Here is a 12094-nt window from a genome sequence, read left to right on the forward strand (position 1 = left end):
TTATTTTCGTTGATCAATAAAGACAAATGCAATAAGAATATGTTTATGAAATAATYTATTTTCCATCTTCTGCAAAATAAGGGCAACTAGCATACATAAGAGCTTTGGTTAGGCCTAAATTTTAAAAACTCTAGTTACTAAAATCATTCAGACAAGTTAGAGTCTGTTCAAAAACAATTTTTATCAGAACAGAAAATAACAGTTATTGTATTATTTTTAAGGAAGGTTTGGATATACCTATGTATATAATGTAAAAATATGAAATGCTGTRTTTTTGAGGACCAAACAAATAAAGAGTGATCCACTTCGAGGTTCCCTACTTTTTTAAAGTAACGCCACAGAAACTTCAAATTTAATGGRGAATGTTTATTATCATTCAAAAGAACATTCTGTGGAAATTATTTTTTGAAGATTATCTCTTTCAAAAGTTGGCCGCAGTTACGTCCTAGAAGGTCCATTCGTTCAAGGTCAATTTTCGACGACTCGTTCAAGCATTTCGACTGATAAATGGCGAATGACATGCGTGAGGTTTTGCTGCAAGGTCCGAATTGACTTTATACTTTACACATCCTCACAGGAAAATATCATAAAGATTTTGGTGGCCAATCGACCGGCCCAAAAAGTGAAATGGTCTGCTCACCGAAGTTTTCTCTCAATAAATCCATTGGTTGATGGGATGGCGAGTTCAATTTTCATTCCTACACATTTAATTTATCTAACCCACTTATCAAAATTAAATAAACTATATTGCTTCCTCTTAATAAATAAAATCGTAGCAATTTATTATAAGGCAATTTTAAGACTTAGCTGTTGAAATTTGTGTTTCTGTAGCTGAGCAGTTTTAGATCTCGACGCTTAAAAAAGTCTCTTATCTTTCATTTCTTGGCTAATTCTGCACCTAGGCCGATTGTGCCCCTAACGTTGTTTAAACGGAGGGGGGTAATCGTTGGTTCATTATAATACCCTTGCTCACCTAAAGTCCAATACCGGCAATTCCGATAAATAAGGACCATCTTGGGTAGAAAAGGACCGTTGGAAATTTTCAAAATTATACCTCAAAAACTGTGGAACCAGTTCCCGTAAATACAGATACGCGAATAGATGGATAGACAGACATAGCTAAATCGAYTCGGCTCGTCAAGTTACAACACCTCTRGAATATAGTCCTAAATTTCCAAGTCGTTTTTAAACGCGTTTTCSTYKAAACTRTGMTTTTGAAGTTTGTTGGCAAGATTTCTCGAAAACTATTCAACCGATCTTCATGAAAATTTACACAGGTCTTTGGGAAATAATTCTTAAAGATTTGGACGAAGGAGCCGTTAGTAAATCGTACCAATATTGAGCACTGAAGAACTTCCTCATTCGAGAGTGAAATTGGGAAAATTTTTCCAATACAAATTAGATAATTAAATAAAAGTTTATTATTCTGAAAAATTACGAAAATTGTTTACATTTTTTAAAGGATCGTTTATATGCATATTRTTGGTATATTAGACATTTCGATAAACGAATATTTCTAATAGTAAAAGTATCTCCACGGATAACCGTAATTGTAAACACTTGGAATGACAGTTGTTCGAATAGCAGCTYGGCCAGGGAAAATTGTCGGTGTAAAAATACGTCCTTGTTGATTAATTTCTTGCAGTTGTTTCTCAGGATTATGTGAGCTTAGTTGAGGCGTCTTTGCAGCGGCCACGGTAATTGTATCATCCACGGGCTGAGACAATTGTACAGACCGAGTATCTGACCCGGTTGAAAAGGATTCGCCGCTAAGGATGCCCCCCGCTGCCAGGCGCAATAAAGCCTCCTTATGACCTGCAAGGTGAACGTCACTGGCTGCTCCAACGCCGGCGGTAATGGCAACTCCGCCTGACGTGGCCCTCCCACGAAAGGGCTGCTGAAGTGACTGGTCATCGGCGACGGCGATAGGCAGATTTGTAGCGGCAACACGAAAACCATTGTCATCTGCTGTATAGTCTACAGTTTGTAATTTTCCCGCAGCGTCGCGATAGCTGTATGAGCCACGTGTGATGCCGTCCAGTGAGCGCACCTCCTGCTTCGTAGAATGAGGYTCTGCATAGCCATACGCGTACTGTCCCAAGCCATCCTGGGTGTGATATTGCTGTTGAGTGGGTGTGACGAGGGAAGAACTGTGCGCGCTGTAAACGTACGGATACGTGCGTAGCAGTGGTGTGGCGACGTAAGCTACAGCATTATCGTTAGCTCTTACATACGAAAATGCGGCCAGTACGAAGGTTGAAATAAAGACTACGTAAGAGTACTTCATGGCGATGAGGGCAGGCTAGGTGGTCGATAGTTTAGTAGCGCTAGTAATAGATGTTTACCAGCACTCGCTTGCTTGTGTTCTGATGCCGTCCACCAAGGTTGGGGCTCCTTTTATATGCGCTCCATCGACTCAWGTATACACACATTCTTCGCCGCAAAGAATGCGCCTACTCGTTATCTTTCTTAAAGAACTTTGCTTTTCTCATYTATTTTTTATTCATTGCAATTGCAAGCATAAGTAGTCGGCCGACAGCTGAAAGATCCAGTGGGAATCGCATAGGGACATCAACACCACTTCAGCGCCAAGCGACATGAATGAATTTTACCTTTGTTGTAAATAACAACATCGCGCAGAGGTGTTCGTCACTCTTGGCATTCCAGTCATGGTAGTGTGAGCCTGTTTTGAAATGACCTATGGCAGCATGTTTATTATTTGTACTAGTACAAGATCAGCGGCTATGACCTTGTTCAGTGRGCATTGAAAATTGTATTATGTCCCTTTTTCTTCATTTCTTCTATTATTTTATTTCTTAATATTTACTAATCATTTTACAGAAATATTTATTACATTTGTTAGAAAAATTAATTCAAATTTAAAAAAATTTTATATTAAAGAAAATATAGCAGTTTTAATTGATTATTGTTTCTAATAGATCTATTTCAATATAAAAAACAAGTAAGGAAGGGCTATGTTCAGGTGCAACCGAACATTTTATACTCTTGCAACTTACAAAAAAAACCAAGGAAATAATTTATGGTGTAAACGTGACCTGAGGATCGAAATAGAAGCAATCTTATATAAACATATACTTTATATAATGCACCCATTGCTTAATGCAATTTTGAACATAACGCCCGTGGACATTGGAAGGTGTATGTTTGTATATCGGGCTCAGAGAATCTGGATCCTTAAAGGAACGCGTATCTGAACACTTGGATATCCTCACAAATTTTGATTGCATACCGTATGATCTGGATCAGCGAGTCGCCATATCGAATTCTGGCGGCTCCTTCTCTGCCCATATACCGACGAGGGAGATATGGGTGGGAAGAAGCCATTGGAGGAGAGGGGCAGCAAGCTTCTTTACGGATGGGTCAAAGGAAGGTTGGTGGAGGGATCTACTGCTGGGAGCCCTCTATCAACTAAAGTTTCAGACTTCTGCGGTGTATTACAAGCTGAGGTTATAGCCATCAAGGTAGCAGCAGATTTGCTGCTCCGGAGAGCGTCCACCTTCTGAGAGGTGACCATTCACTTAGATAGCAGAACGGCAATACTAGCCTTGAACTCATTCACAGTGCGTTCAGGGTTGGTCGAAGGATGTCTAACGTCGCTAGTTTTTGTGATTGGACTGTTATGGGTACCGGGTCATAGCGGAATCGCAAGTAATTGTAAAGTTGATAAGCTAGTAAGGAAAGTCATCCTAGTATCATTATTGGTAGAATTGGAACGGGTCGGTGCTCCTGCATCCTCTAGTGTTCTACTACTAGATAGCAGGGCCTCGCGGATGTTTGGCCAACGCTAGGCCATCATCGATACTTGCGCGGTCGCAAAAGCCTTTTGACCCAAGATACATCGGAGGATATCTAGCGATCTCTTTMCCTCAGTACGACTAGCCTCTCATTAGTAGTGGGATTCTTAACCACTACCATATTAGACTGCAGCAGTTGTTTGTAAGAAGATGCGGTAGAAATAAGCCAGCGCTTCCTTCTTCACTGTCCCTCGGTCATCCCACCGAACTGGCGGSTGTTGAAGTTAAGTACCTTTGTAAATATGTGTCGGTAAAAGGGGTTCGCCAATCTGTAAGTCCGAACACGGGARTTTTTTTTTTYAATGGCTTCACAGAGAACTACATTATTAGTTCACGTCTGATTTCTGATCAGCCATCTAAGCTAACATAACCTACCATGTTCAAAAATCCTGATATTTGTTATTTGGGGGTAAGTTAACGTTTCACTCAAMTTTATTTATTTTATGCACAGAGATACACTGCTATGAGTAAAATACGCTCTCTCATTTTCATTCAGAAAGCTCATATATTCGCCGATATATCTTGGAATTTTGAAAATTTTTATTTTAGGTATATGGGTGCTAATTAAAGTATTAGTCCGATTCAACCCATATTTGACGCACACATAAACCATTATAAGGGAAGAATTATCCCTTAATTTGAATTATATATTTCACCTCATATATCAGTGCCACGCCGGTACGAAAAGACCATTTAGGCTGTGAATAATGATGATAATGATCTCATAAACTCTCTCTCTCTCTCATATTTGTTTCTAACAAATTTGTTTAGTGAGTTATTGTGTCTCCAAAATTTTAGTTTTAACATTGTATGGATAGTGTGCCAAGTTATCCTGCGATATTAGACATCATCACACTGTCTGAAGAGGTAGCGGAAATTGTTTGTTGAAATACGCACACTAAACACAGTAGGGGTGAAGTCATGTCCACTTGTAAAATTTTTCAAACCAAAGTTGACCCTCCAAACTGCGATTCACTGTACCAAATTACAGTTTCTTATCTTCATTTGCGTTTTTGTTATAGCCATTTAAATGTTTTTGCTTAAMGGCATTATTTGGCAATGCTAATGCTCCGATTCGGACAATCTGTAATGATTGGGTACCAAGGAAAAAGTCTATCAAGTTTCATCAATCARTTTTCACTTTCACGCCATAAGACAATGATCCATTAGAACCTCTTCAAAAAGAATGAGAGATGTGACTACTAGTATTACTGAGGGCGCTAGCGCAAGAACCTATAATAACCAAGCACTGACTATGCTTCCACGAAGCTCGCTAAAACAACTTTACTCAAATATTTTAAGTTCATTGCGAAAAGAGAGTGAAATTTACTACTAAACTACATATTTCTTTATCAGGCCATTAAATATTTTTGAACAAAAATTGTTATACCGTGTTCTTCTGACTTTAGTACAATACATCAATAAGAAAATAATCTTTATAATGTTAGCAACTTTATAGATACTTTGTAAAGGAAATGCAAGTGTATTATATTATGGATGCCTTTAGGGATAACAGCGTAACTCATAAATATATTCGGTAATGTTCAGTAAGTTCTCGGTCACCTCGATTTGACCGAATTCCATGCACACAATTTTCACCTGACTCATAGGAGCTAATCATACAGAAAAATGACACGTGCTCATATGCCGATAGCGCACTATAAAAGCTTTTCCAACGGTATCTGTAGCGAGGAGAAACGTTTGAGTGTTTTGCAAATAAATATCAAGCATTATTTAGATTTGATGCTGATTGATTTGTACATATTCGCATTAATTCGCTTATCAGCAAAACGACAAAATTCAAAATCCTTTCACTGCAATTGATTTATTCCATTGTTCACTGCTGACAATTTATACGAGTACAGATAATTTTGAAGGGTGAATGCATAAACATATTTCGATAACAAAATGTCTGCATATACATAACTACTGSGGCCGCWAARGTAAGCTGTGYCCAATGTGGTAGCAATCGATGTGCGTGTCTGTCAAATTACCTTTGTTTGGAAGTTAATAAGGTATTTCCCGAATTTAACTTGCCTTTAACGTATATATTATGCACACAGGCGCACACACACACGTGTTCGTTCAGATATGCGCCAGTACAGATGTTTGTTAATACGCTATCTGATCGGCTGTCGCAGCACTGGAGCACATAATCGCATGCGCCCGCAGTTGGACCGTTGGTTTTTGCGAGTCTGCCAGCTGGTTAGCCGGCCGGACAACTGGCTCTGCGCCCAGCATGCTTTTTCTTTTGCTTTTGTCCAATTCGCGCTGGACATTAAATTATCATGACAATTCAAGGTAAGTGAAGGCCAAGGTTTAGTACTGCAAATATAATTACTGATGGATCAAAATAACATCACTATCGGTCGCGCTGCGTGAACATACCTATTGAACATTTTGTACAGTTTGTAYATATAACGGAATTCGAATGTACACAGAAGAGGCGATGAGAACTGGCTGGCTGACTTGTTGGCTGTAGCCGTGTTAATTTGTTATTATAAGGAGTGCTTGAATKAAAGGGTATTTTTAGCCATCCAAGTAYCGCCTTGCAGCATTAAACGCTAGTTATTCGTAATGGCGTTATTTGCCCGCCCTACTCGTACAATTTTCATGTACGAAAATGTTATGCGTGCTTATACCAACATGTTTTTATATCTCTCCACTGAATGTGGCAAAACGCTGTCACTACTTATTAGTCGCAATTTTTTCTTTGACCAACCGCGGTACGTCCAAGACTTCCCATCACTTGTGTACTCAYGACGTCCATTCCCGCACTGTAAACCCGTAAGAAAACGTTGAAGCTTTGTGCCCAAATGAAGTCAAGTCCTTTCGGCACCAATGTGACGTGTTGGCACGCCAAGTGCTTGTTGCTTTCACATCCAAAGTGCATTTCAATGTTCCAGTTTGTTTTTCCTCCTCTTTACTCTTCTTCTACATCGCCCAACACATTGGTGACGTTGGTTATTTTATAGCAAGATTGGCGTAGGCCTTCATTTGATTTCATTGATTCATATCACTCCTTGTAACAAGGCAGCGCTTAAGGTGATATGTGAAGAACACCAATGATTTGGTACAGGGGTCTTCTGTAGGCACACACCAATTCGGATAAGGTTTTATCATTTTAATGYGGCTTTTAGCATTTAATTGAATTACATTTGTATTATTTAATCTATATTTTACGGATAATAAACAAGTAAGAACGGCGAAATTTGTGGCGTAATCGAATATTTCAGGTGGGGGCAAAGCTTTATTTTAAAAAGGGTTGAGAAACAATTCAACATTTATTGTTCGAGGAAATCGTGAATGGGTTGCTATCAAACTTTTATTATACTAAAAGTCATAGGGGGTTTGGGTGGAAATTTCTCAAATCGACCTTCCAATATCAAATCCTGTTAATAAAAAAAAAAAAAAAAAACATTATAAATCGTAGATGTACGGTGGCATAATTTATTGCAGCATATAATATTGTAGTCTGATCGTGTATTAAATAGAAAAATTTCATAAAACAAATGATGTGGCCCAAGTTTTGAGAAATTTTCGAGAACTTCTTCTGCGTGACTTCAACATCATGAAGATGACTCATACTCGTTTTTATGCGGTGAAGTGTCGAAAAAGAGCGTTCAGAGTTCGCATTTGTCATAAGAAGTGTACTGAATATGCGAATAAAACTATTAATTATGGTGTATAGGTCTACATTACACTTCTTCAACGTTTCCAATGCAGTAGTCGTTACCATTAGTAGTTACTTATTGTCTTTTGGCATTTGCTTCTGCCCCCAATGGCTTACATTGTCGCATGATGTCATCATTGTCCAAAAGGCCTTTGAATCTATCTACCAAGCAGTCAATAAGATTTACCATTTCTTTGGTTTCCAAAGCACTTACTATTTCTGGAAGCACCAAACTTAGTTGAAATCCATTAAATACTTTYATAGAAAAGCGCGTCTTTAAATCTTCGCCGATTGTATCCAAGAGAGGAATGTACACTGATACCCTGAAGTATACTTCGCAAGTTCTCACGGAGAAATGTTCGCATTTTGTTWGTCGGACGCAGATTCTTGGTTTTTCTTCGTCCACTTTCAGCCATTTCACCATTTTTTTCGTGTCTGAATAAATGAATCGAAAATGTTCCTCACCTTTTTGTCTTTGATTTTGGAACATTACAACCAGCGTATCTATCATATTTGATGTCTTTGCTAGATCGATGCATTCTTACTGATAAATCAGGCTGAGTGAATGAGTTAGAGATAGAATATCACATAAGCAAAAATTTATTAAAATATTTTAAATTTTTTTTTGGGAGTAGTAAAATTATTAATAAGCCAGTTAACCTTAGAGGAACCACTGCTATATTTATATATAAAAAGTTTAAAGTCATCTGTCAAGACGGATAACACCATTTCAGTTATATTTCAGCAAAGAGAAAGAGGCACTGATTTCATTATTAACCGAAATGTTTGGTATAAARTCTGCTCGTAACAAAAATCATTATACAGGTATGTAATACTTGGTAACTGGCATATTTGTAAGCTTATTTCACATAGTTTCGAAATTAAACAATACAATATTCAGTGTTATACATTCATTTAATTTTTCCTGAGTTTTCCTCCATATTGAACGATGATATATGTACATATACTGTACAAAGTTAATCAGATGTTTGAAATACTTTATATTAGGTATATGGCTACTGTATAAAGTATCGCTTAAATATATCCATTTTAGGCACAAGGAGATACTATCGTTAAAAAGAGATTCTCTCTAAATTTCATTAAGGTAACTCACATATTGGGTGAAATATGCGGTATATGGTCAACCGGAAATTCTAAAATMTTTATATAAGACTAGAGAAAAACCTGATTTTACTAATTTTTGACATAAGGGCACACTACAACAAGAGTTATTGATATGTCGATGTATAATCGATGTATAATAATTTGGTTGTGGCTTAGTTCAATAATGGTCCATTCCAAGTGCATATTTCAATTATAGATAATAAAGAAATTAAAGGTAATCCATACTTTTTACAAAAACTTCTGATGCTTTATGTGCTTTTAATTGATGCAATCTCTTTTGAAACCCCTTTAGCATATTTTCCTAAACCTTACTAAAGTATTGTACCTCGGTATGTATTTGTGATGCAAGAATTAACTCATACTGTAGCATGTCTTTCGAAAACTATGTGCAGACTAGTCTCTTTGGTATCATTATGCAAACGGCACCACACTTGAAGAACTGGTTTCTGACAAGGAAATTGAATAGGCCATATGAGTTTAAGTTTTCATAGTAATACTATATATAGATATTACAGAAGATTAAATAAAATAATTTTGTTAGAATATAAGATTGTAAAATAAAATAAATATTTGCTTAAAAAGTGTTGAGGTCGGAGCCCCAAACGTCAATATATTTTTGCAGTTAAGGGTTTCTATTTCGATTTTAGGTGTAATTTCTATGTTAGTCTGTATTCGAGATGTACTCTGATATATTTGATAATCTCGTTTTCTGGAAAGTTGCTTAGCTACAGTAATTAATCGAGTCTAATGTAAATGTTATTGGTCCGATGTTAGGTAATAATAATACTATACTTGGTCATTTGTTAAACAAGTCTTCAATCAAACAAATTTGTGTAGGTAAATGATGTGAAACTTTTGTTTTAAAAAGTTACGGTTTTTTTGATGTTAAGTCGAAATAAGATTTCTTCCTCAAAATTTCAAATAAAAAATTGTTTGGAACATAAATTTACTACAAATTGTGAGAAAGAAACTTTTCTGTAAAGATAAAATAAAAGAAAATTGGAAACTTGCAATTTTCAAATAAAATTGCAGGTTATGTGTAAAAGATATTGGTAGAAAAGTTGTAGATCTTTTTATTGCCTATATCTTTGCCATATAACTTTTTCTGTAGGATACATAGTCTTGCGGGAAGTGGAAGCGGTTTTCTACCATGACCCCCACCTTGCTCTTCCCGCTCTGAGGTCTAACGTAAATTATTTGACTTTAATTTTTGTTATTTTTCTTTAATTTTAAATGGGTTTTAGTCTCCTATGAATTTCTTTCTGCTTTTCAAAGGCTTCTGCACTAGTCTACAGATAATGGGTCCCTGCACTATCAAATAAGTCTGAATGTGGTTATTATGAATCAATCAATATGATGTTCTAAACTGTTCAATACATATAAATATTTATCTCTCTATATATAACATTTAATACTGATTTTCAAGCAGCATATGATACAAAGTCGCATCTTTTAATATTAGAAATAAAACTTTGTTTGGCCTAAATATCGTTATATAAAAAAATACGTGTCACGTTGTTTGTCCACGCTGGACTCGTAAACTACAGAACCGATTTTAGCAAAATTAGCACACTGTGTCCAGTTCGAACCAAATTAGAAGATGGGATAGTAAAAACAATCCATAAATAAAAAATACAGTGAAAGCTCTATTAAATGTACGCTCTATTAAGCGGACATCTCTATTAACCATGCACATTGGATGTCCCACAATTTTTTGAGGTCTATTAAGTACAATCTATTAAGCGAACAACTCTACTAACTGGACAGAAAGGTTTAAATTCGTTTTTTTTTCTATGAGATTAATTGGTATGAACATATTCAAAATTAAACCTCAGGTATTGAATAGTTTATTATATGAATAGTARTATAAAATTTTTACTACAGCAACGTGAGGCCGGATCCACTAGCATTTTATAAAATATAGCATATCAATTTGCACTCTTTAAGTAATATGTTTGGAAGAGGAAATAGTTTCTCTCATTCTTTATAGATCAATTAAAATTACAAGTGCGCTATGAAGATTTGCTGTCCAAAGGATTGATGCTGTTTGGTTTCAGGGCTTATAAACTAGGAATCATAAATTGCTTATGTACACATTTATATAAATAAAATAAGGKGACATTTGAATTTAAAATTTAATTTGGAGAATTATTTTTTTTTTTWRGKTKGKWRKWMYKSCMRKYMMMWTTWKWWYCAAWTTYMWTYMAAAWWWTYMWTWRKKGKTKRRRWWMSKKKYSKTKTKKKRRSYKSYWAAARKTWRKTTTTYSKTTTTTKSSRWKKYSRAAWTTKKTKRRSMAARRAWTTYCMWTWAAWTTTKKTYWMSGRAWYMAWTTTYYKSYKSCSRWWMSKTKRRGRWKGKKSMRRAARSCYTTKGKKRWKRRGSYWWWWYTWAAAAAAAAATGTTTACAATTGGTATAGTGAGTTCCAAGYCGGCCGTGAACGAAGACGAAGAGCGYCGAGGGCGACCGTCAACCTCAACCGACGAAGCTCACGTTCAACAAATCAAAGATTTGCTGTTGAAAACTCGTCGATTAACAATTAGAGAACTTGCTAATGAAGTTAGCATATCGAAAGGCTCAGCCAATACCATTTTGAAGGATTTTTTGGGCCTCAAGCGCGTCAAATCTCGACTGGTACCGAAAGCATTGATTTCTTTGGAAAAAAGGCATCGCGTTAAAGTGTGTGAAACGATGCTTTCCGACTACCAGGGTGTCATGAAACGCTTTATAACTGGCGATGAGAATCGGATCTATGCTYACGACACCGAAACAACCGATCAATCGAGCGAATATCGTGCCAAAAGAGAGCCGAGACCAAAAAAATCGTGCCAAAGTCGCYCAAAAATCAAGKTCATGTTGACTGATTTCTTCGATTATCGTGGTGTTGTGCATAATGAATTCCTTCAAACCGGTCAAACAGTCAACAAGGAATATTATTTGAACGTTATGCGTTGTTTGCGTAACGCTGTCCGCCTAAAAAGGCCGGAATTGTGGAAAGACAATTCTTGGTTTATACACCACGATAATGCACCATCCTATACTGCCCTCGTAATTCGTGATGATTTTGCCAAAAACTCAACCCATATCGTTCCGCAACCACCGTATTCACCTGATCTGGCGCCATGCGACTTCTGGTTATTCACCAAGCTCAAAAGACCGCTCCGGCGACACCGTTTTTATACGATCGAGGAGATTCCAGCCGCAGCGAAGACGGAACTGACTACAACCAGTGTTTCGAAGATTGGAAAGTTAGCATAAGTGCATTGCATCGGAAGGGGATTACTTTGAAGGGGATGAAATTGATTTGGAAGAATAATTAAAGTATTTTCAAAATAAATCACATGTCAGCTTATTTTTTGGGCACAGTAGTACATGCAAATAGCTTTTAGTTGTTTGCAAAATACAAATATACATCTGAGCTATAAGTTCATTTGCTTCTCGACGGTCTTATGTGACATTAATTAGATAATATCTTTATTGAG

General features: G+C 36.6%; 1 protein-coding gene across 1 annotated transcript; it reads right to left on the reverse strand.

Annotated features, from left to right (window-relative positions):
* Positions 1 to 1398: 1398 nt before the first annotated feature.
* LOC108965737 lies at positions 1399 to 2385 on the reverse strand. The gene has a single exon (XM_018928331.1). The coding sequence runs from the start codon at positions 2285 to 2287 to the stop codon at positions 1517 to 1519; it is 771 nt and encodes a 256-aa protein (XP_018783876.1). The 5' UTR covers positions 2288 to 2385; the 3' UTR covers positions 1399 to 1516.
* Between the last annotated feature and the right edge of the window lie 9709 nt (positions 2386 to 12094).

Source organism: Bactrocera latifrons, unplaced genomic scaffold (genome assembly GCF_001853355.1).
Source record: "Bactrocera latifrons isolate USDA-ARS-PBARC rearing strain unplaced genomic scaffold, ASM185335v1 scaffold_147, whole genome shotgun sequence".
In the NCBI taxonomy this organism is placed as follows: Eukaryota; Metazoa; Arthropoda; class Insecta; order Diptera; family Tephritidae; genus Bactrocera; species Bactrocera latifrons.